Genomic DNA, 26,363 nt, shown 5'->3' with positions numbered 1-26,363 from the left:
TCTTATACTAAATAATGACAATTTTCTCGATTGGGGAACTATCACAGATGTCTGTCCTAGTAAATTGAGAATGTTTTCTGTATTGAAAAATAGTATTTCTTCTACAGGAATGAATCAAGAACATCTGTTAAAAGGTTTGGGTAGAAATCTTGAGAGACTCTTCACCTTTAGTTTTCATAGTTAGGTTTTATTTGTTTGTTGATTTGTTTGTTTTAAGTGTTGCAACTCCTTTAAGGTGCCATTTAACCTGTTCTACTATATGTTCTAGAATGATTTCTGGAGATTCTAATAAAATATGAGTAAAAGTTAGAAAATGTACATTTTAAAATGCTATCAATATTCCTGCTATTGATGCTGCTGTGGGAAGAAAAGCTTTCTTTGAGTAGAGACATGGAAAATTAACAATTTAACTTTCATTATTCTGAAAGCTTATGAATATATTCTGTGTCAAAAGCATGTTAGTTAAATCTTTGCTAAAATATTTTCTAAATAAAGGCCCTCCGATTTTTGGCCTGGTGATCAAAATAATTGTGTAAGATCGCTTTAATTGAATAAGAAATTCTTGCACAGTTCATTGGGAGAATGCCTTGGCCCCTTTGTCTCCACTAGGCTTGCTGCAGTTCTCCACAGGGCTGCCTCCTCAGCCTGAGGACACAATGACCCTGCCTGCAAGCAGTGTTCCACATATCACCGTGCAGGAGGAAGATGGAGAAATCAGGTTATTGGTCATCCGTGCACAGGGACTTCTGGGAAGGGTGACTGCGGAATTTAGAACAGTGTCCTTGACAGCATTCAGTCCTGAGGATTACCAGGTAATTCACTCAGTCCTTTTGAAGTTGTATTTGCACTTGTAAAACAGACATAATCCTTCTCTGGAAAGGATTTACACTGTACCTGGAACATGGTGACTCATGCCTGTAATCCTAGCGCTTTGCGAGGCCAAGGTGAGAGGATTGCTTGAGGCCAAGAGTTGTTGACCAGCGTGGGCAATGTAGCAAGTCACTTTCTCTACAAAAACAGAAAGAAAAAAAATTAGCTGGGTGTGGTGGTGCACACCTGTTGTCCTAGCTACTCTGGCAGCTGAGATAGGAGGATTGCTTGAGCCTAGGAGTTCAAGGCTGCAGTGAGCTATGATCCCATCACTGAGCTCCAGTGTTGGTGACATTGTGAGACTCTGTCTCTAAAAAATAAAATAAAATAAAAAAGAAAAAGAAAAAAAGAAATAATCTACCTTATCTAATTGGAGAATATTTATTTAGAATTTACGTTGAACACTATTCATACACACTGAAGTGTTTTCAATTTTGTATTTTACTTGTCTTCTGAGTATTTATAATAATTTGGGATATAACAAACATTCTGATTTTACAAATTCATATACAGAATGATTGTAATCTGTTCGTATACAGAATGATTGTAATCTAATGGATCAATCTTTTATATTTCAGAATGTTGCTGGCACATTAGAATTTCAACCAGGAGAAAGATATAAATACATTTCTGTAAACATCACTGATAATTCTATTCCTGAACTGGAAAAATCTTTTAAAGTTGAGTTGTTAAATTTGGAAGGAGGAGGTAAGGCTGGTAATGCAAAAATATTAAATATTTGCTTGTCTCCCCATGCTGATGACAGTAGATTCCTTTAGGGAAGTATGTTCCTTTGAATTAATCTTACTTAAATAAATGAATAAATTATTAGTTTTCGGAGAAGGCAGCCTGAAAGTTAATAATTGCTTAAGATACATGATAATGTATACCATAATATATGTGGTAATATAATCTATATGAATCATTTTTGATTGATAATTCCTTTCTTGGTAAAAAGAAAATCCTCCTCTTTACATACACTTTTAGTATTAGTCTTATAAATTAATATTCAACTCATAGTTTCACATTGATATACTTTCGCTATGAAGTTTGGTTAATTCTGAGTAATATCTCTGTTTATTATATGGACAGCATGTTTGTGCTGTTTTTTTCTCGCTTATTATTACCCACTGATATTTTTCTAGAAGAGATGTGCTTTTAGAATGTAACGTGTAAGTGTACTAAGTCACCAGATTACAGGTTTCATTCATGGTAGGTTCCTGTAAGATCACCTCTCTCTTTTCCGTTTTTTGCTATAGCTCTGCTAGGTCAATCTACAGATATAACAGTGTAAAATCTAGTCCTTTTGGATGATCTATTATCAGTTGATTATTAATAAAAGAAATCAACAATGCCTTAACTTCAATTCTGCTTTTCAGAAAGCTCTGATTATCAAGGGTTATTGGAATCAAACTTATTTCATGACAAAACTCATCTGTAAGTGAGGCTATTGGTAATATGTATCCCAATTAGATGCAGTACTTCTTTGCAAAAGTGTTAATGTGTTTATCAGGTGCTACTGGGAGTGTTATGGAATACGTACGATATGCATTGTATTACCTTTATAAGTACAAGAAATTGAGAGATGATACAGTGTTTATCAGAACAGTTCCTTTCATTACAAAACCTGGTATAATAATAATTATCTCATTATTATTTATTATTTTGATGAAGAAAGCTATAGTATATAAGCCATCCAAAGGAAAAATTGGTATGACTGAGATATTAAAGTTGTCGTTATGTATAAAGTAGGTATTTGGGGTAAATATGCAAAAATTTTTCTTTCCTATGTTCCCAAATCTCAGGTGCGAGCAAGGAGACCAAGCCAGTGTTTGGGAGCAGGGAAATGGTTAAACAGTGTTGAGCTTGGTTGAATGCATAAAACAGTAGAAATGTGCTGTCTAGTAGGTGGCATATAAAAATACCAGCTTTTCTTGTCTTCCAGAGACAAGTCCTTGTATCTCCAAATCACTATTTGCATTACTAAAAAGGTTACTATAAAATATTTGAAAAGTTGCCCTTTGTATTACTTATAGCTAAAAATCCTTATGTAACAGAAAGAGAAAATGTTAGTCACCATTAGCTAATACTGATTAATAATTGTACATGAAATGTTATTAAGATGATAATAATACTTGTGATTATATGACCACTTATAGTGATACTTGTTATATTATTGAGAAATTTCTCCCCGTATCTCTATATAACAATATGCATTGTTATATATTAATTGGACTTGAATACTCACTAGAAAACCAACCTTGCAGTTTCGTAGGAAGCAATAGTGGCAGAGAATCTGATTTATCCCTCAGTGAGTTGGGATTGGAGGAAAAGGAATTTATACAATGACCTTTACTCCTGGACTCATAGGTAGGGACTGTCTAACATGTCAGGTAGCTTATAGAGCTAAATTCTTTGGAGAGTCAAGGACTTATTTCATGCTTTTTAACTATAAAACTGATGAAACTGATGATTCTACATAAGGTAGCCACAACCTGAATAGATGTCTTATGCTAGCCAAAGTATATATGGTGTTGAACTTCTTTTTTTATGACTTCTGGATAATGTGGGAGCAAAGCCATGTACCAGATATTTACTGGAAATCCATTTTGCCTTTTGGATCTGTGTGATGATTTCAGGTTCCTGGTGCCATACATTCTCATATCTGATATATCCCAGTCCCGCTGACAGGCAAAAACACAGGGCAAAAGGAGAAGAGAGGGCAGATCTTAAACTAGCATGTCAATCAAGGATATTGGTAGAAGCATATATGTATGGATGTGGCTTTGCTATTTTTACTCTCCTATTGCTATCATCATTGCCCTTCCTATCTTCTTTGTTTGCAAACATTTGGTAAAATAATGGTTGGGGTACAAGATATATTAGAGGGGAAGGTATAACCATTTTCTCTTTATTATGGCCAAAGTACTTTATATTTTATATTTTGATAATAGTATTTATTTTCCATTATTTTATTTGATCTTTACAACTCTTAGTCCATTTCATGCTGCTATAACAGAATACCACAGACTGGGCAATTTATAAACAATAGAAGTTTACATGGCTTATGGTTCTCGAGGCTGGAAAGTCCAATATTGGGTGACTGCATCCTTGTAGGGCATTCTTGATACATCATAACGTAGTGGAAGGCTCCACATGGTCAGAGAATGCATATGAGAGGGCAAGAGAGGACTGAATTTGCTTTTACAAGAAATCCATTCTTGCAATAATGAACCCACTCCCAGGATACCAGCATTAATTTATTCATGAGGGCAGAGGTGTCATGACCTGATCACACCTTAAAGTTCCCAATTCTCAATATGGTTGCATTTACGATTAAATTTCCAACATGCGAACTTTGGGGAACACATTCAAACCATAGCAACAACATATCTATAAAAGACAGCACCTTTCATAGGTGAGGAGACTGAGATACCAAGAAGTTTTGTGACTTGCTGACATTTTTACAGCTGGCATCTTTCACAACCAAGAAAGCAGAATATTTAGATGGCTTGTCTAGTACTCCTTCCACAATGTCGGTGGCCAGAGGGTGATCAAGTTTGAGAATGGTAAATAATTGTGATGGGGATTTGAATGTGTGGATGGAAGGAAAAGTTAGATGCATTTCCCAATATTGAACTGGTTGTTGCAAATGGTGAGGTGATTATCATAGGCATATTAGGCCTAAGCATATGATTACATAATCAGATAAATATATTTTAAATATCTAAGATATTAGAAAATAATTTACATTGCTGCAAAAAAAGTGAAAATTTAAAAATAGTACTAGATTGGGAGAAATGGGAAATAACAATTACAGTCTACATGGAGTATTTCATGAAACTGAATGAAATTTTGATAATTTGATAGCTTGACTGGTGCTATAATTTTGCTATTTAAAATGATCCGTTTCCTGTGGAAGAAAGCATGTTATTGGGTTAATACTACTGCATTTTCCTCTTTGCTTGATATGTTTTAAGACCTCTCAATTTTCTCATTGTGTCAATGTGTGTTGTGTGGGTTGTGTCTCTGTGTCTCCTTGTGAAGTAGCTGAACTCTTTAGGGTTGATGGAAGTGGTAGTGGTGATGGGGACATGGAATTCCTCCTTCCAACTATTCACAAACATGGTAAGCAGCTTTTCTAAGGTCCTTTACTATTATACGTTTTAATTTTAACTTCTCGTTTTAGAGACAATACTGACCACTTATTGACACCTACTATGTGTAGGTCCTTTACATATTTTGTCTCATTAACTGTCACAGCAACTTTATGAAGTATAATTTACTTCACGTTGTAGTCACCCAGCTAGAAAGGGATCAAGTCAGAATCACATCCCTGTCTGCTTCCAAAACCTAGACTCTCCTTCCTGTATGAACCTAAGGCAGTTTCCTGATTGTAATTGTGATAGAAATTTCATTTGAATGTCATTGATAAAAATGATTGTTTGGAAACATTTTACATAGCGTCAAATACCTAAAAAGAGGTCAATAGAAAATTTGTATTTTCATTTTAAATACATCACACTTATTCTCTGTACAAAAAGAACTATGAATCCTTATATGTAAAATTTAATCAAAACAAATGGGGAGTAATCCCAGCACTTTGGGAGGCCAAGGCGGGCTGATCACCTGAGCTCAGGAGTTCGCGACCAGCCTGACCAACATAATGAAATCCTGTTTCTACTAAAATTACAAAAATTAGCCAGGTATGGTGGCATGTACCTGTAATACCAGCTATTCAGGAGGCTGAGGCAAGAGAATCTCTTGAACCCAGGAGGCAGAGGTTGAGTGAACCAAGATTGCGTCACTGCACTCCAGGCTGGGTGGCAGAGCAAGACTCTGTTCTCAAAGAAAAAAAAAAAAAAAAAAAAAAAGAAACAAACAAACAAATGGGAAAAAGAAATTAGGAAGAAAATAAATGGATAGTTGGCAATTAATGAGGGTGATATTGAAAAGAGGATGCCTTTTGAAGTAGATTTATATACAAACATGATTCAGCTTTTTACCTCAAATATTTTTTCACATGTGAAAAGCATACTTAGAATATTTGTTTCTTGAAGAACAGCATTTTCTAATCCTCAAATCCTTCTTTTTTCACAATGTCAGATTTTATATTTTAGTGTCAGAACTCAATGATTTCACCCCCTTCATTCCTATCTTCCATCAGTGCCTAATGCAACCTCTGTAGTTAATTACTCTGTTACTTTTAGAATTGTTCATTTTCTAGTCTGCAGACATTAATGCAACATAAAATTTGAACAGTCTTTTTAGGAAAAAATTAAATGCTGCTTTAGATCTTGGCATCTTTTTAGCTGCAGAATGGGACTATTTAGGATCAGGAGAGAGAGATTTATAGCATCATCCCATGATGAAAAAATAGGCCTAGAATTCATGCACATTGGAAACCAAGAATCTGTTCAGCCAGAATGACTAAAATCATAGGGAAACTACTTATTATTTCATGAAGGTAAGAGTCATTTTGGCTCAAGTTCTTTTGAGGTCAGCAAAGGTCGTGGGAGACCTTCCTCATATACTCAGTGTGGAAGAATGTTCTCTTTCATAGAGATGAAAAAGAAAAACAAGTTTTCCTTATTCATCTCCAAGTGCTTATGCAGCACTTGTACATCACGTTGGTGCCAAAGTAGAGAAAGGTCATAAAAGCATGAATATGTGTGGCACCCATTTGTGTCTGCCTTTCTTTCTAAAACAAATTAGAATGTACTCAATGAACGTACGGACTCTTTTCAAAAAGTTGTTCCTTGGCTTTTCCTTTGGTTTGTAAATTACTCATTAACATTTTTTTTTTTTTTTTTTTTTTTTTTTTTTTTTTTTTGGAACTTGTTCATGCAGCTGGTCTAGGAGTGGCTTCCCAAATTCTAGTGACAATTGCAGCCTCTGACCATGCTCATGGCGTATTTGAATTTAGCCCTGAGTCACTCTTTGTCAGTGGAACTGAACCAGAAGATGGGTATAGCACTGTTATATTAAATGTGAGTATCTTTTCTTCCTTCATTCCTAGACATTTTCTGTTGTTTTAAAAACTGTACTATGTTATGAAAGTGTGTTTTATGTTTTCTGTTTTTTTGTGTAGGCCTAGGGGAATGAGCCTGTTGGCACAGGCAATACAAATTGGTGATCGAACAGTGATTTGGCATTTATTTTTGTCTTTAGTGTTGCACATGGAGTCATTGTTTAATCCTGAGGATCCTTGACCCTTTAAGGAATATAATGGAGCTGTACTACAAGTATTTATCTTACATAGATTTTTGTGTTTGTTCAGATGGGGTGTGGTAACAAACATCTCTAAAGTATCAATGGCTGGTACAAGAAAGATTTGTTTTGTTTTCCTTTTTTTTTTTTTTCTTTTTTGGAGACGGAGTTTCACTCTTGTTGCCCAGTGGAGTGCAATGGCGCAATCTCAGCTCACCACAACCTGCGCCTCCTGGGTTCAAGCGATTCGCCTGCCTTAGCCTCCCAAGTAGCTGGGATTACAGGCATGCGTCACCATGCCCGGCTGATTTTGTATTTTTAGTAGAGACAGGGTTTCTCCATGTTGGTCATGCTGGTCTAAAACTCCCAACCTCAGGTGATCCACTCGCCTTGGCCTCTCAAAGTGCTGGAAAAGATTTGTTTTTCATTCACAGTATGTATATGTCCAACTTAAGTTAGCAAGGGGCACTGATTATTAGATACTTTAGGTACCAAGGCTATATCTCAGCAGGTGCTTTTATCTTCTTGGTGGAGGGAAGTGTGGATGTGAAGAACAGCATGCCAGCTCTTATAGCTTCTTTCTGGAAGTGATTGACGTTATTTCTACTTAACTTCCTTGGTCAAAGCAGGTCTCCTGGCTGTGCCTAATGTTAGTGGATGAAGTGCAGTCCTATCCTGTCTCTCTCCCATAAGGAAAGACGATCTAAAACATGGGTGAACTATCTATAATAATAACTTTTTATTATATATGTGTGTGTTTGTATGGCTACTCTGCTTTGTTCCAGTAGAAATGAAGAAGGATTCATTGGTCATTGACTCACAGGAGCTAACTACTTGCTCAGCTTCCATATGAATAATGAAGAAATATCACTCAAACATATCCTTCTGTACTACTATGGCAGATTTTCAATAAACTATTGTGGGATAAATTGAACAACCTTAGAAAGGATAACTCAGGAAAGATTAAAAAAAGCATTAAGGGAAAGGATCAACTTTTTATAAAATTACTGTCTAATTTTATTTTGATGTAACCATCATATTTCAAGAACAAATAAAAATTACTCTTAGTTGGGATTTACTTGGATACATTTTTAAGCTTTTCATTGTTAACATTAAATTTTAGGCTTTTCATTGTTAGCATATTATTGACAGAAGCATATCTTCCTTCTTAAATGTGTTTTCTTATACTTTGGGTCAAATATGTTTTTTGGTGAGTTTGCATAATATATTGAAGATAAAAGTAAATGTGATTTGTTTTAAAATGAGTTTTACAGCTCACTTTTCAGAAAACACCATTTATATATAACTTGCAATGAAATATATACCATTTTTGCAGCGATTGTGAAAACTTCTATGAGTGTGCCTAAATGTAATTCATTGTTAATCACATTTGATTTATTGGGGATAAAATAAAAGATACACAAAAGATAGTTATAATTTGAGTAGAAGCTACATTTTTTCATCAATGTATATTTTCATGCAGCAATCACTTTGAAATTTTTATTTCAACTGTTTCTTTTTTTTTTTAAGAGATAGAGTCTTGCTGTGTTTTCCAGGCTGGAGTGTGGTGGCACCATCATAGCTGACTGCAACCTTGAAGTCCTGGGCTTCAGTAACCCTCCTGTCTCCGTCTCCTGAATAACTGGGGCTATAGGCATATGCCACTGCACTCGGCACAGTCACTTTTTAAATATCCTCCATTTATAAGACTCTCTGTGGGCCTTCAAAGATGGATAGTATATGACCCCTGCCTGCAGCAGTCTTGTAGTCTGGAGAAGAACTTATATAAAATAAAATTGTGCTGCTATCATTAGTGTATTTATAAGCCTCTAAGTAACTGGCTTTAATCTCTCTTTTAATAGATTTTAATATTAAATATTTTGTAGGTTATAAGACATCATGGAACTCTGTCTCCAGTGACTTTGCATTGGAACATAGACTCTGATCCTGATGGTGATCTCGCCTTCACCTCTGGCAACATCACATTTGAGATTGGGCAGACGAGCGCCAATATCACTGTGGAGATATTGCCTGACGAAGACCCAGAACTGGATAAGGCATTCTCTGTGTCAATCCTCAGTGTTTCCAGTGGTTCTTTGGGAGCTTATATTAATGCCACATTAACAGTTTTGGCTAGTGATGATCCATGTGGTGTATTCATTTTTTCTGAGAAAAACAGACCTGTTAAAGTCGAGGAAGCAACCCAGAACATCACACTATCAATAATAAGGTTGAAAGGCCTCATGGGAAAAGTCCTTGTCTCATATGCAACACTAGATGATATGGAAAAACCACCTTATTTTCCGCCTAATTTAGCGAGAGCAACTCAAGGAAGAGACTATATACCAGCTTCTGGATTTGCTCTTTTTCGAGCTAATCAGAGTGAGGCAACAATAGCTATTTCAATTTTGGATGATGATGAGCCGGAAAGGTCCGAATCTGTCTTGATCGAACTACTCAACTCTACTTTAATGGCGAAAGTACAGAGTCGTTCAAGTAAGTATCCCTTTGTGTGTTATTATTATTAGCCATCAGAATCCTGAAACAATCAATTTAAAATTTTATTTAATAGAGAATTCTATAAAAAAATAGTAAACTCTAACTTTGAAAGTGTCCTCTTTCAACAGTTTACCTGTAAGGCAACTGGAAGCCAGACACATTTTTTTCTTCAAGATTATGTTTTAAAAGTCAGTGGAAAGTAGGACAGGAACTTTAAAATTATCTAGCACACTCTATTATGACAGGGTTGATGTAGTCTTGAGGCTGACTCTGATTTCTGGATGAGTGGATTCGTCCACTGGGGTTGCTGTAACAAACTGCCATAAACTGGGTGGCTTAGAAACAACAGAAATTTTTCCTCATGGTTCTGGAGGCTGGGAAGTGCCACGATTAAGGTGCCAGCAGATTCAGTGTCTGGTGAGAGTCTGCTTCCTGGGTCTTGTGGAGGGTTGAGGGGTCTCTGTCTCTCTCAGGCCTCTTTTACATGGGCACTAACCCCATTTACAAGGGTCTCACCTCCTTAACCTAATCACCTTCAAGGGCTCCACCTCTTGATACTATCACCACAGGGATTAGGATTCAAATATATCAATTTTGAGGTAGGAGGACTTCAGACCATAGCAACAAAGTAGTTCAGTGACAATATTAATTAAGAATGGGCAGTGCAGAACAGGTTTGTCAGGGAAGAAAGTGAAGTGGTTAAAGAGGCAGTCATTTGGAGTATGATGATTTGCGGCTAGTTTTTGAGGCCAAGGAACTAAATTAGTTTCCTTCTCAGTCTTGTAACTGAAATGCTGTTTTGTTTTAATGGCACAGTGAACTAATTAGAAGAGCATCATTCTGTAGATTTCATCATTATCTGTTGTAATATTATGTAAAGCGATGATTATACTCTAATGATTTTTTTCCTTTTTGATAACTTTTCAACACGTATTAAAATATTTCTGTAGGTAACTGTTCTTTTGTTATAAATTCTATAATAAAAATTTCTCCAGAATGTAAGCTCCAATAGAGCAGGGACATTCCATTTAGTTTATTTTTGGATCCTGAATGTCTAGATTAATGCTGGTGCATATTAAACAATACATATTCTTAAAAATAAATAGTAGAGCCGGGCGCGTTGGCTCAGGCTTGTCATCCTAGCACTTTGGGAGGCTGAGGCAGGTGGATTGCCTGAGCTCAGGAGTTCCAGACCAGCCTGGGCAACATGGTGAAACCCCGTCTCTACTAAAATACAAAAGAAATTAGCTGGGCATAGCAGCGTGTGCCTGTGGTCGCAACTACTCAGGAGGCTGAGGCAGGAGAATTGCTTGAACTCAGGAGGTGGAGGTTGTGGTGAGCCGAGATGGCGTCACTGCACTCCAGCACTCCAGCCTGGGTGATAGAGTGAGACTCCATCTCTATAAATAAATAAGTTAATTAAATAAATAGTAGAGGGAAAACCCCAAATAAGAGTCCTGTTTGGCTGATGGAATCTTGCTGAGGTTTCTTGATGACTTTTGGCCAGTTCTTAGAATTTTGATAGCTTTCTGTGTTCTATTTGGATCTTCTGTCTTTCAGTTCCAAATTCTCCACGTCTTGGGCCTAAGGTAGAAACTGTTGCACAACTAATTATCATTGCCAATGATGATGCATTTGGAACTCTTCAGCTCTCAGCGCCAGTTGTCCAAGTGGCAGAAAATCATGTTGGACCCATTATCAATGTGACTAGAACAGGAGGAGCATTTGCAGATGTCTCTGTGAAATTTAAAGCTGTGCCAATAACTGCAATAGCTGGTAAGAAAAGACATCTAAAAAGCAGTACATACAGAGGGACATATGCACAGAGGGACATGTATCCTTGATTAACAAAACCTCTCAAAGTTGCAATTAGGATAATCAACTAGAAAACTAGAAATACTCTTGTGTCTTTTTCAAGGGACAAATCTAGAGTCTTTTTTTTGTTTTTTTGTTTTTGTTTTTTTTTTGGATTTTTTTGTTTTTGAGATAGAGTCTCGCTTGATTTTACAATTTTGCTTTGTTTTGTTTTGAGATTGAGTCTTGCTCTGTCGCCCAGGCTGGAGTGCAGTGGTGTGACCTTGGCTCACTGCAACGTCCACCTCCCGGGTTCAAGCGATTCTCCTGCCTCAGCCTCCCAGGTAGCTGGGACTACAGGTGTGTGCCACCATGCCCAGCTAATTTTTGTATTTTTAGTAGAGATGGGGTTTTACCATGTTGGCCAGGATGGTCTGGATCTGTGACCTCATGATCTGCCCACCTCAGCCTCCCAAAGTGCTGGTAGAGTTTTTATAGATTTATGACATTGAACTTGTAGATATAGCAAAAAGTTTTGGCTAAATTATCTATGAATTTAAAAGGTCGATATGCGCACATCAATGAAAAGTAAACTGAGGAAAACACTAGTTTTCTCTGAGTGTACTCCTCATTTTTGAAAGAGATTCACTTGTAAATGACTACTGAGGAATGCAGGGAAAATGGGCAGCTACATCCTTTCAGTGCTTGGCAACAGCCTTGTCTCTGGATCCCTTTATCTTGCTTGCTTATTTATTTGTGAAGAGCAAGGAAGAGGCAATAGTTAGTATTAACTATTTTATGTATAAGAAAACGACTTCATTGCCAGATGTATGTATAAGAAGACTGCCTACTTTGATAGTGCCGTCCCAGCATCCAGAGGGAGATTTGCCTGAGAACTATTCAATTAGAATCTTTCTAATGTGCTCTCAGAGGAACAGGAATGTGCGTGGGTGGGATACTGTGCTTGATTTTAAAAAATAAATCATATGGACATAATACTTGCTTGAAAAGACAATAAACCAGGCTCATCTAATACCTAACTGGTGTAGGCTGGGGTAGCTCCTAGGAGTACCTGGCTGCCTGTAGAGGGCCTCACACATTGACAGATGGTGGGGTTTGGTCAGTGTTCTAAGAAATTAGCTCTCAGTCTTCACACGGAGCACCCCTCCTTTCCCCACCCACTTTTTTTTTTCCTCCTGCCATCGTGAGCAATACTCAGTAGCAGCTTTCAATCTATGCAAGAAGGTCTCTTCATGTCCAGCTGCATCATTGATGATGCTAGCGTTCCCCTATCTGTGCAATGATATAATTTCTCTCTCCAGTGACATTACAATTCTAGTTCTGTTCTTTCTTCTAAAAGTATACCTTTTTTTCTTGTAGTTAAGAGGGGCTATCTTGTAATGAATGATTCTCTATTTATATGTATAAATAGACCAAATATGTATACATCTTTCGCAAAGTGAAGGAATGAACTTGAACACCCCAGGAAGTCTTTTTCATTATTTTGTGATATTATCAAACCCATTTTTCTACTGAGAGGCATAAAAGTCTTCTTGCTTAGAATAAATGTAGTCAATATCCTCAAAAAAGTATTTCCAAGTAGATCCATAAAGTTTGATACCTAATAGTTTTTCCCTAGTATATGGAATGTTTGTGATCATATTTTAGAAGTCTTAACATTTTACTTTTGGTCTTTTCAGGTGAAGATTATAGTATAGCTTCATCAGATGTGGTCTTGCTAGAAGGGGAAACCAGTAAAGCTGTGCCAATATATATCATTAATGATATCTATCCTGAACTGGAAGAATCTTTTCTTGTGCAACTGCTGAATGAAACAACGGGAGGAGCCAGACTAGGGGCTTTGACAGAGGCAGTCATTATTATTGAGGCCTCTGATGACCCCTATGGATTATTTGGTATGAAGATTAATTTGTGTCTCTCTTTGACTTGTCTGTATGTATAGATCATAGATAATGATCTTTTCTTTACTTTTAGAGACTCAGAATTGATCTGATCATGTTTTCTTTCTTAACCTGCTGTTACTGACATATAGGACATCTGTGCACAGTCATTGGCAGTGGTTAGTGATTGTTTTAAAAAGAAATCGTATCAGTCTCTTCGCATATATGGAAAAGTCACAGACTATTGGCTTTAGGGTGGGACCTGGCTCCTACATGTGTTTTGTGAGTCTTAGGCAATTCTTTAGAGAAATAATTTAATTTATAGAAATTTACACAAAAATTTGGATTTCTGGGCTTTCTTGATAAATAGGAAATCTGGCAATATCAAGTTCCCTTTCCTGCATAACGTCAGTCATGGGAACCAAATAGTAATTGCCCCTCTGGAGCAGGCTTGCACTGTGCAATCAGCTTCTGTGCTCACTGGACCTGTCACTCATGTCTGGTATAGACATGAGCCCTATGGGCTTTGTGGTTTCTACTTCTATCACAGTGAAAACTCATTTGAAAATTTTGGCAGGGCAGACCAATTTGTATCACAGCATGTTACTCTAGGGTTTTTGTGGGTTATAGCTACTTAGATTGCTTAGGGGTAAAGAGAATCCACTATAGAATGGTGCTTGGTTAACTGTTATCTCTGTTTCACTTTGTATTTGAAGTGAACTCTGCTCTGTCTACCCTTCAGGTTTTCAGATTACTAAACTTATTGTAGAGGAACCTGAGTTTAACTCAGTGAAGGTAAACCTGCCAATAATTCGAAATTCTGGGACACTCGGCAATGTTACTGTTCAGTGGGTTGCCACCATTAATGGACAGCTTGCTACTGGCGACCTGCGAGTTGTCTCAGGTAATGTGACCTTTGCCCCTGGGGAAACCATTCAAACCTTGTTGTTAGAGGTCCTGGCTGACGACGTTCCGGAGATTGAAGAGGTGAGAGGAATGGCTAGTATAGAATGACACTGTAAATCATACCTTATCTATAGTGACTAGAACAGATGGCCGTTGTGACATTTTGGAGAGGATGTCAAATAAATTATTCCTGCAAGAATGTTCAAACTATGCTAGTGTGAAAGTGATCCTTACAGTTGACAAAAGCAGGAATATTCTAGAAATAGATTGTGTACATATGCCAGTTTACTACTATAAGACTTTTTTGTATAATTACATTGCATTGTTCAACATTTTGATTAAAAGGTTAAATAACACACACATATGTATATCACATATATATATATGTCTGTCATAATTTATAATACATTTGTTCTGTATAAACTTTTTTTCTTTTTCTTTTTCTTTTTTTTGAGATGGAGTTTCGCACTTGTTGCCCAGGCTGGAGGGCAGTGGCACAATCTCGGCTCACTGCAACCTATGCTTCCTGAGTTTAAGGGATTCTCCTGCCTCAGCATTCTGAGTAGCTGGGATTACAGGAGCACACAACCATGCCTGGTTAACTTTTGTATTTTTAGTAGAGACAGAGTTTCACCGTGTTGGCTAGGCTGGTCTCGAACTCCTGACCTCAGGTGATCCACCTGCCTCGGCCTCCCAAAGTGCTGGGATTACAGGCATGAGCCAACGCACTTGTCCTGTTCTGTATAAACTCTTAACTTATTTTATACTCCCTTTTGGCTTGGGTGTGAGCCACTCAATCTTAAGTATTATTGTGGTTTTTCATTCATTCATTCATTCATTCATTCATTCATTCACTTATTCTTCAACCATTGTTGAGAATTTACTATATGAAAAATACTATGCGAAATACATCTTCCTGATATTTCCTTTTCATGATGAAGCAGGAAGGTAGCAAATACAAGTACAGTATCAGTAGAAAAGTTAATCACTAACATATATTGGCTGAAGATAATTTTATTGTATGAAATTCAAGTATTATTAACATTTACATATCATAAAATTACTTTGGATAGCATTTATTCTTTAATAGTATAAAATTTTATAGAAGTTCATAAAATTTATTTTGAATGCTAATTGTGCCGTTTTTCACTTCTAAAATATTAGATATTCATTAGCACATAAACATTTCTGTTTTGTCTTTCTAAATTTAGGTGGCATTACAGTATGTTTTGTTTTAAATTTTGTCAAATAATTTTATTTAAGATAATGTGGGAAGTAAAGCATACTGTATTAACTCTCCATTAAAATGTATATTTCAGATTTTTTTAAAAAGGGTATAGGATGTAAAAGTCCTATTATTGAAATGGTAAACATAAACAGGGATATTAAAATTGAGTCACATGATTATATAACGATATTAAGGAGTTTAAACAGCCTGTATGTCCTATATATAACTAGGTTCTATTATTAAATGTTGATGATGGGTTATTCTGTTACATGCTGGGTTTGTAAGTGTAATTGGGGGAGTTTCTTTTAGTCCATTTATATTTCATTCCATTTTGTTCTTGTACTTGTATGTATATGTTTGATTTTTTTCCCTTGAATCATTTTTATTCTAATTTCAGAACTGTGATGCTGTTAAGGAAGTTTTCACTGTATTTTTAGGTTATCCAAGTGCAACTAACTGATGCCTCTGGTGGAGGTACTATTGGGTTAGATCGAATTGCAAATATTATTATTCCTGCCAATGATAATCCTTATGGTGCAGTAGCCTTTGTTCAGAAGGTTTATCGTGTTCAAGAGCCTCTGGAAAGAAGTTCCTGTGCTAACATAACTGTCAGGCGAAGGTATATGAGATAGCTACTTGCATCTGTGGGAGTGATGAGAGTTATGGGGTGGTGGGGAAGGATCCCTTGCACAGCTAAATCATTTAGGTTTTGTGGTTTTTTCCTATGCCATAAATTATTTTATAGGTTATTTTTATGTGTTAATTGAATTATGCTTATTAGTATAAAGGGCCTTTCATTTATCATAACAATTGTTAGTTAAATAGGTAATAAATTTTACATCACTGAGCTCTCTAACCCAAGAAATGCATTGCTTTAATCTGTAATTTGTTACAATTAGTACTTAAATATAACTGGCTTCTAAATTAAAGAACATTTGTATGATGTATGAAGGAGTTGATTTCCAGGTCTGTTTTTTTCTCGCCTTTTTTTTTTTGGTGAGGCAGCATTGGGCTCACTGAGATCCTTCAGAAATAGAAAACAGGATCTTGGGAAATTGTGACAAGTATAGTCAGCCCTCTGGTATCCACAGGGGATTGATTGCAGGGTCGTTGGATATAACAAAATCCTTGGATACTCCCCTTATATAAAGTGGTGTAAAATATAAAATTTGCATATAACTTATGCACAGCCATCCATATACTTTAAATCATCTCTAGATTACTTATAATACCTAATACAATGTAAATGCTATGTAAATAGTTGCTATATTGGACTGGTTTTAAAGTTTGTATTTTAAAATTTTTTTTTCTGAATATTTTTGATCTGCGGTCTTGAATCCACAGATGTAGAACCTGTGGATACAGAGGGCTGACTGTTACTACATTTCCTCAAAATGTAGTTGTGTTTGTTATCATTGTTACTTTGTTTCAGTTAAGTATAGCAATAAAAATTAACTTTGTAATTTTGTTTTGAAATCCTGAATTTGCATACCTTGGAAAATATTTTCATAGCTTGGTTAAAAATAAGTGTTGTTTGATTGAAAATTAGCAAGGTTTCCTTACAGGAGAAAACAAAATGTTGGGAGACAAGTGTAATTAAGAAACAGGGTTGTGTTTGTACTACGACTTTAAGCATTTAAAAAAAGAATTGAAAACCACAATCAGCATTCCTCTTCTCTATGTGTAATTACTTTGAGTGCTTAACCTGTCTTTTAATTGTCACTCCACATTTTAGCGGAGGGCACTTTGGTCAGCTGTTGTTGTTCTACAGTACTTCCGACATTGATGTAGTGGCTCTGGCAATGGAGGAAGGTCAAGATTTACTGTCCTACTATGAATCACCAATTCAAGGGGTGCCTGACCCACTTTGGAGAACTTGGGTGAATGTCTCTGTCGTGGGGGAGCCCCAGTATACCTGTGCCACTTTGTGCCTTAAAGAACAAGCTTGCTCAGCGTTTTCATTTTTCAGTGCTTCTGAGGGTCCCCAGTGTTTCTGGATAACATCATGGATCAGCCCAGCTGTCAACAGTTCAGACTTTTGGACCTACAGGAAAAACATGACCAGGGTAGCATCTCTTTTTAGTGGTCAGGCTATGGCTGGGAGTGACTATGAGCCTGTGACAAGGCAATGGGCCATAATGCAGGAAGGTGATGAATTCGCAAATCTCACAGTGTCTGTTCTTCCTGATGATTTCCCAGAGATGGATGAGAGTTTTCTGATTTCTCTCCTTGAAGTTCACCTCATGAACATTTCAACCAGTTTGAAAAATCAGCCAGTCATAGGCCAGCCAAATACTTCCACAGTTGTCATAGCACTGAATGGTGATGCCTTTGGAGTGTTTGTGATCTACAGTATTAGTCCCAATACTTCCGAAGATGGCTTATTTGTTGAAGTTCAGGAGCAGCCCCAAACCTTGGTGGAGCTGATGATACACAGGACAGGGGGCAGCTTAGGTCAAGTGGCAGTCGAATGGCATGTTGTTGGTGGAACAGCGACTGAAGGTTTAGATTTTATAGGTGCTGGAGAGATTCTGACCTTTGCTGAAGGTGAGTGATGGTTCTAAATGAATTTCAGTTGCCCCTGGTAAAGTCATCATAGTCCATTTTTATGATAAACTTTGTAAGAATTCTTACTGTGTACATTCTTGTTAATATATAAAAATGTAGTTTGGCTTTAGAAAAAAATAGAAGTTAATTGGCTTGTTAATGGTTGGCATGACATACATAGCCTGACGTGACTGTACATATATATCTTTTTAGTTTAAAAAACAGATTTTCTGGGAATACGTGAATTTTATCCCTTTATGTTTGATAGTAGTGTCTTTAACAAAGCACGGAGGAAACTACAAGGCAAGTTCTGATTTTGTAAGGGAACTTTTAATAATGACCCATGTACCTACAACCATACCTGTTGGTAAGAAGCAGTGGTAGCTAGGAAAATGAGTATTAATTGATAAACATTTTCATATGCACTAGACAAATCAGGAAATATCATCAGTGAAAATTATTTGTAAATAAAAGTAGCATAAACTTTGGTGACTGCATTTATATTACATTAATCCTAGTGATCAATTTATAATACTGCTCCTACACTTGCGATCACTACTGTGAATTTCCATAAACAATATAATGATACTTTACATGACCAGCTAATTAGAATTAGGATCAGATTGAGTGGTTCTTTTTCAGGACTGTTTGACTTCTGTGCTATTTAAAATTGGGAAAGTTAGTATGTTTAAAATAGTTTGGGTGTGGGAAAGGTATCTTTACTGAGATTATTGATTAAATCCTCATTTGGGCAATTATATATTCCATAGAATTTTAAAAAACAGTGCTTTTCTGATTGAAAAGTAATGTATACTCTAAAACTTCAGAGTATACAACAAAATGAAGGCAAGAAACTTTATTCATAATTCCGTATTTTAGAACAATCCATTGTATTTGTTTAACTTTTTAAGGCATATACTTTTTTTTTGGAAACTAATTAGAGGTCATGGTACACATATAATATGCTTTTTGAAACATATAATAATCATGTTTTAGAGTAAATTTTTAAAATTGTATAAAATATTTTTACGATGGTTATTTTCTAGTCAGTGATTTGAGGATTTAGTGGGATATGATATGCTTGACGGAAGATGGGAACAGGTTAGTAATTGGTAACTTTTCTATTTCAAAAGGAATAAGGAAAATGTAACGAGGAGGGCGTGGAAATAAAAATATAAAGTTAGATTTTCCAGTGGTTTTGTTAACTACAAAGAAAGTTATATATAAAGAAATAGCATTATATAAATTATTATTACCATGAATTGTAACCTTAGCATCGCACAAAATGGACTCTATTTTATAACTATTGCTAACTTAGATTCTTAGATAGTGCAGACTGTCTTAAAGCAATCTTGACACTACTGTATTGATGAAAATGCACCAGGGTCACAAAAGAGAGAACATGCATTTAATCTCCTTTCTCCTTTTTCCTGCCTTGTCTTTTCTCTTTCATTCTCTCTCCAGAAAGTGGTGAGAAAATAAATAGGGGACACCTTAGACTGAACAGCAGGAACAGTATTGGATTTAGGGACATTCTGTGGTGCCCTATCTACTAGATCAAATTGCAAAGTAGATTGCTTGGACTTTCTGGCTGTCACTTGTCCCTTTGAGTTCCTCTTTTGTTTTCTTCCTTCATTGCACTACTTCCTGGAAACTGGTACTTGATGCTGTTATCTCATCTAGTTACCCAAAGATGCATCTCATTCAGGCTGGTTCTTTTGCTCAGAATTTGACATCCCTTTTTAGTTCCTCATTTTGACCAGCATTTTGTAAGTGTTCCTGGTTTTTCAGGAAGGTGTTGTGTTGAATATCCGATTAAAATTGTCACAGTAATGCCAGAATGAGAATGAGACCCCACTCTCCTGAAGGGAGTTGTTTCTGAACAGAAGATAACTTTGAAGCTCTTTTCCTAGCTAGGTATCTGTTCTTGTCTAAAATCCAGGAAGTAAAGCCATGATTCTTTGAAACAATTCTACCTTTTGACTTTCCCATAATTGAAAATGTCCTTCTCCCCAATCTGTCTTCATTAATGAAATTTTGCAGTGTTTGATGTGTGAAAAGATATATATAAATATATATGTATATGTAATCATCAAAATTTGCTTATATTGCCCATGATATGGAGCTGTTATAATTCACTCATATTTTTACTTAACTTTTAAAACTAGAAATTATTTTAGGCCTTTCTGAGTTCTCTATGTTGGTGATTTTGTTACTTTGGTTTTATTCCATTGATGTTTTATAGGTGAAACCAAAAGACAGTCATTTTAACCATCTTGGATGACTCTGAACCAGAGGATGACGAAAGCATCATAGTTAGTTTGGTGTACACTGAAGGTGGAAGCAGAATTTTGCCAAGCTCCGACACCATTAGAGTGAACATTTTGGCCAATGACAATGTGGCAGGAATTGTTAGCTTTCAGACAGCTTCCAGATCTGTCATAGGTCATGAAGGTGGGTTCCTTTTTCTGTTAAGCATATTCATTTTCTTTTCCATGGATGTCATTTTTTGTCTAGTTCTTTAAAACTTCTGATATTTTTCCCTTTCATTATTTTGTTGAACTGTGTGTGTGTTAATCTGCATAGAACTTCTTTGGGAGAAGGCTTTGTAATGAACTGTTTAGCCTGATTTAGGAACCTTGCAAAACAATTCCATGTTCTAGCTTGCCATTCTCTACTGGTATGACTTTAAGGAAGCTAAACCTGGAATGCTTAGTTTTCCCATCTGTTAAATGATACAAAATATTACTTACTTCATAGGTTTCTTTGTGAGGATTAAGTGAGCTAACAAATGTAAAATGCTTAGCATAGTTCCTGGAAAGTATAGTGTATGCCCAAGGGTAGCCATTGGTATCAAACAGTGAAACATTGGCAGCCGGTTAAAAACAAGTAATAGTTTGTAATCAGTGAATATTTTAGCCTGGATTTTATATTGTGTTTGTATATTTTATGAACAAAGTACCAAGCTAGAAAACCTTATAAAATGTCTGTCTTCCTTAAAAAACAATAATTTTCTTGAATTCTTACTTGATGTTTTATATCACATGTAGGGTTTTACACAGAGGGGCTAATTTTGTGTGTTTAAAATATAACAGTGTTTTGTCTGTTTAAGCCTGTTTTGGGGTAAAACAGGTATTGATAGACTGTGTTTCATTACTTAGTTTATATCTGGAATTAAAAAAATAATTTTACCTTGAATAGTTAATAAATGAAAAGGATATAGATTAGGTACTTGGACATCTATTTAATAGATGAGAAAACAAATCGAGACACAGAGAGATTAAAAGACTTGACAATGTCAGACAGTTAGTGGCTGTGCTAGAAACAGAATGTATTTTACTGTATTACCTTTTTCCCTCACTGTACTTCCAACTTGCAAGTTTATTTATCCATGCAAATATTCGAGCCATTTTCAGTACTCTACTTTTATTGATGGTTTGGAATTGCATGTTGTCATAACAGTAATGAGTAAAAGTGACTAACAAATTCCATAAATCTAATTTAAAGACAGATCAACTATCAAAAAGTTATTTATAACATAATACAAAGTTACTGCAGGAATAGTTAATAATAATGACAATAGTAACACTTATGGAGTGTTTTCTGTGTGCCAGACACTCCACCTTCATTATTTCACTTAAGTTTAACAGCAGTCCTATGAAATAGGTATAATCGTATACACCAGATTTTCATTCAAGGAAACTGAATTTGAGAGAGACTAAATAGCAACAATTATTCAGTGGTAATGCTTAGGCCCAGCTGTGTCAAATCCAAAGCCCATGCTCTATAGGGCACCTAATGAGAGAATTTATTTTGCTTGAACTTGTGTCTTCTGTGGAACCTGACAATGCCGGGACTTTTGGTAAATATTTGAAGTTATTTGAGTTGGAAGCAGAATGAATTTGAGTAGCAATGCCTATGTGAGGGAAGGAAATTAGTGAGAGAACCTGACTCTGTCTCAGGTTAAAGGTGGACATTGGTTAAAGATGATAGCTCAAGGCCGGGCGCGGTGGCTCAAGCCTGTAATCCCAGCACTTTGGGAGGCTTGAGGCGGGCAGGATCACAAGGTCAGGAGATTGAGACCATCTGGCTAACACGGTGAAACCCCGTCTCTAATAAAAAAATACAAAAAAAAACTAGCCGGGCGAGGTGGCGGTGCCCTGTAGTCCCAGCTGCTCGGGAGGCTGAGGCAGGGGAATGGCGTGAGCCCAGGAGGCGGAGCTTGCAGTGAGCTGAGATCTGGCAGTGCACTCCAGCTTGGGTGACAGGGTGGAGACTCCGTCCCTCAAAAAAAAAAAAAAAAAAAAAAAGTATGATAGCTCAAATCTGGAAAATGAGTATGATGATTTTGCCTACAGAGGATAAAAAGCAAATTATCGGAATGGAACCATGAAAAACATCAGACTAAGGTGCTGGGAAAGAAAAGTTACCCGAGAGGAGAGAGAAGCTTTTGCTGGAGAGGCAGGGAGAAACCAGGGAGAGCGTGTGTTTTCAATCAATTACACTGATTACTCAGTAATCGATGTGTCTCATACTAATAAGGCCAAAAAGGGGAGTTAGATCTCAAATGGGCCAAACAAGACAGTAGCAATGGTAGATGAATTTTAAGGGAGGACTGAGGATAGGAAGCAAATATCTAAGGATGACAAACATAGAGACCTTCGGCAGGTGCTTCTCAGTGTGGCTTTCAAGAGGCTGCCTGTTCAGTGTTTGCTTGTGGTCTGTGACAAGAGGATTGGAAACTCTCATAACAATTTCACTTTGCTGTGATATCCAAAAGCAGTGTCTATGGGCTGGTATTTGTTTTTTTGTTTGTTTGTTTTTTGTGTTTTTTTTTTTTTTTTTGCCGTTTAACTTATCTAGTCATTTATTTTATTTTGTTTTACAAGAGGGTCAGCTTCTGATGTATTGAGGCAAACAAAGCAAAAAGCCCTGTCCTTCACAGCATGAAGTTTTGAGAAGCACTGCTTATTGGCTGTGACAGCAAGGAGAGGAGAAACATTGGAGAAAACAGATGAAAGGGGAGCATTTTGGATTTGTTTTGTTTTGTTGAAGAAATATAGGAAGGAAAAGAAGAGAATCAAAGTGTTAGTGATATGGAAGGTACAAATAAGAGCTGAGATCAGGAAAGGATACATGAGATTTAAGGAGGGATTTAGAGCTAGACTAGGCATGTGCTTTTCAGCAATATGATGAAATTTCTTTTCTGAGGAATACAAAAGAATTTGGATGTCTAGGATCAATTTAAGGAGATTTTAACTGTAGGGCTATTAATTTTGTGAAAGTGCATTCTGTGAGCCTGGATCGTGGTGGTAGTGGTGAGTTGGAGGGCTCTGAAGACACTGAGGCCCTCCTTCTAGGTACCACAGCGTCTTGGAGAGACTGCAGACATGAACACCTACAGTCTCTTTGGCTGGGATGAACTTCGCCTGAAAACAATATTGTGGCCTCGTCAGTTTCCAACAGCTAATTATCTGCAGGAGAGGCAAACAGGAAGGATTAGTAATTAAAATAAATGGTCCAAAGGTGTTATGGTTAAAAATCTGCTTGAGCATTTCAATCTAAAACACCAAATTGCTTTTATTGCAGGTATGAGTGCTCCCTAGATTTTTTACATTTCCTACGTAAAAGTTGGGGTCAATTTCTATTTTTTACTTACTTTTTCTCTTCATTCCTAAGCCTTTTCCTGGAATATAAATTATTTTTTTCAAAAACATATTAAGCCACAATAGTTCTGTATTTTATGTATGCTTTATATTACCATGAAAATTGCACAGAGAAATGTGTATGTATCATGATGAGTTTATGAAAGTGAATTAATGAAAACATCATGGTGATTCTTCAGAGATAACCGCTAAACCAATGGGGTAAAAATAACCTTGCCATGTGAGCTTTTAACAGTGTTAACATTGCTTTTGGCCTAGTGTTGGAGTTTCATTTATGTGATTAGATTTAAAATGTGGACTATGCTGAACTTCTGGCTCTAGAATGCATTTTTGATTCATGGGGAGGATTTGCCTTAGTCTCTAACAATGTATTGAATTCTGTAGAATCCTATTTCTACATTTTGTCTTAATGCAATTGGAGAGCTGCCCAGTGATAAATATTACTTTCTTTCAAACGTAATGGACAGAATTTAGAAATATAGGACAATGGATTTTACTGTGGTTGCACACTGGGTATAAATGGGCTCTTTATAAATCTGTGCTAGGTGTTTCTCTCTGTCACCCAATTCAGCAGCATCATAATCATCCTGTCACATTCGATGGATTTTAAATTTTTTCTTCTCTTACGGACAGCATGAATCTTTTTTATACAAAGATTTGAACAAGAAATGTGATTCTTTAAAGAAATATATAGAACTGCTATATTGGAAATATTCAACTTTTTCTTAACTCTTCGTATTGACAGTCTGTGCTTCCCATTATTCATATTCCTATAATTGTTTTAACCCGTTTTCTTTTTTATTATAGAGGGCAATTTGGATAGTATACATATGTTGTGTATACATGTATCTATTAAAATATATTTTCTGTATTTTGATTTTCCATTATTTTTATGTACATTGTAGGTGGTGTTTATCTTTGTAAAAAGAATTCAGGCCTTGAAAATAAGTGCCTGAAACACTTAGGATTATTAAAATACATTCTTCATTTCATATTCTTTATCTGCATTAGGTTAGTCCTAGACACTATCTGACAGATCTGCTTTAGAATTGAAATGTGTCACTAACTTTTGGTAAACTCTGTGGATTTCCTATCAAGATGATCTTCCGGTTTTGTAGTTAGACACTTGGTTAGGTAAGAGCTCTTCTGGCTTTCATCTTGGGTGAAAACTAGAAGGCTGTTTGCTGTTTAGTATCTAGTAAAGTCTTTGTCATCTAAGAATTATACTCTCTCTTAAGACGTTTCTTCTTTTCCCTTAAATTTGGAAGACTAAGTACTTATTTTAAGTTTTCTGTTTTCCTGTGACTGTTTGACTTTTCACCCTGGCAGAAGGTATTTTTCTGAAATGTCCAGTCATTTTTTCCAGGAGGCATTTTAAATGGACCTGGCTCCTGGAAGTCTGCAATAAAGAGACAGAATCAATACCTCCCTTTTGATTATTACTTAGAAAAAATTTCACACTATTCTTGCTGTTGACATGATACATTTTCACTAGGCTTACAAGATTATGTGTTTAAGAAATACTTTATCTTTTATTTATATGTGCTTCTCTATGTGTGTGTGGGTGCGCATGTGTTTGTGTGTATGTGTGTTTGTGTGTGTGTGTGTTTGTGTGTGTCATGCTTCAAAATATATTTTTGCAGTATTTTCTTGCAGGTTACTTTCATGGTAACTTTTTAACTTTTCAGAGGGGATATTGATGAAGTAGTATTAGACTTTGAGTGTTTTTACATGTAGTAAGTTTGTCTGAACATTTTACTTTCTTTTCTCCTAAGCATTTTATTTTTACTTTTACCTAAAAGTGATGTATTTATTCCCAAATCTCTGTGTGTAAACTTGCAACTGCAATTTTATTATTGTGATTATAGGTTACCCTTCAACATGGAAATTTTTTGACCTGCATTTTGTTTTCTTGCCATTCGTGTTCTCTTTGCACTTTAGTACTTCATTAAACTTCCATAATTTTCTTTTTGAACCATTAACAAGTTTTGTGATTTGAAAAGTTTGAAAACCACAACTCTTACGAAAGAGTCACCAGACAACACTGTAGGTGAAATAGCTTAATAATTTCAAGGATTTTTCTATGCTCTTTGGGAATAAATTTTTGTTTTTCAGTATTCCAAACTTGCTCTGTAAGAAATTTCATATATTGTACAATAGACACCAGAGTTTCATAGTAGTGTCTATATTTTGTTCACAAGTTTTACAAATACAAAATTTTTAAATGGTATGTTAGCAATGGCTGACTATACACAGTCTTTCAGTTTCATCCCAATCTTTGGACAATCTGATCTAGAAATTCCTGTGTTTTTAAAAGATCAATCTAAGACATAGTCTACTAATGTAATGGTAACTAAGGTTTTTTGTATTGACACACTTAAAATGTGTTTTAAAAAGTCTTTCTAATGCTTTTATTTATATTATCCACTCTCCTTAAAATGTTCATTTTGTTAAAATTGTGTTTAAATTTAGTAAGAAAAATTTATTTTATGTTTTTAAATTGAAATTAAGATAGTTTCTAAATTAATTAATTCATGGTATTTTAAGAAACCTTCTTATAAGAAATATGTTTAGTTGTCTTCAGAAATAAAAAACATGGCAGTTTAAAAAATACTCGAAAGCAGTATTTAAATTTTATTGTTTTATTTCTACTCTTTAAAAAGTGTTTGAAGATATTACTTATATACACAAAAGTTACTTGGATAACTAACTGAACTAAACTAACTAAAAGTGACATTTTTA

At 35.8% G+C, this 26,363-nt stretch overlaps 1 protein-coding gene across 1 annotated transcript in view; it reads left to right on the top strand.

Annotated features, from left to right (window-relative positions):
• ADGRV1 (adhesion G protein-coupled receptor V1) overlaps nt 1–26,363 on the top strand; it is a 566,041-nt gene that overhangs the window by 58,146 nt on the left and 481,532 nt on the right. Inside the window, 11 exon segments of the mRNA XM_017886717.1 lie at nt 610–812; nt 1,449–1,578; nt 4,918–4,998; nt 6,721–6,860; nt 8,967–9,576; nt 11,140–11,355; nt 13,074–13,289; nt 14,017–14,261; nt 15,846–16,027; nt 17,144–17,959; nt 20,201–20,409. Coding sequence (XP_017742206.1) covers nt 610–812; nt 1,449–1,578; nt 4,918–4,998; nt 6,721–6,860; nt 8,967–9,576; nt 11,140–11,355; nt 13,074–13,289; nt 14,017–14,261; nt 15,846–16,027; nt 17,144–17,959; nt 20,201–20,409 — 3,048 coding nt within the window.

Source organism: Rhinopithecus bieti, unplaced genomic scaffold, assembly GCF_001698545.2.
Source record: "Rhinopithecus bieti isolate Rb0 unplaced genomic scaffold, ASM169854v2 scaffold_15252, whole genome shotgun sequence".
Classification (NCBI taxonomy): domain Eukaryota; kingdom Metazoa; phylum Chordata; class Mammalia; order Primates; family Cercopithecidae; genus Rhinopithecus; species Rhinopithecus bieti.
The sequence above is the reverse complement of the archived record's forward strand: the minus strand, read 5'-3'. Positions and strand labels throughout refer to the sequence as shown.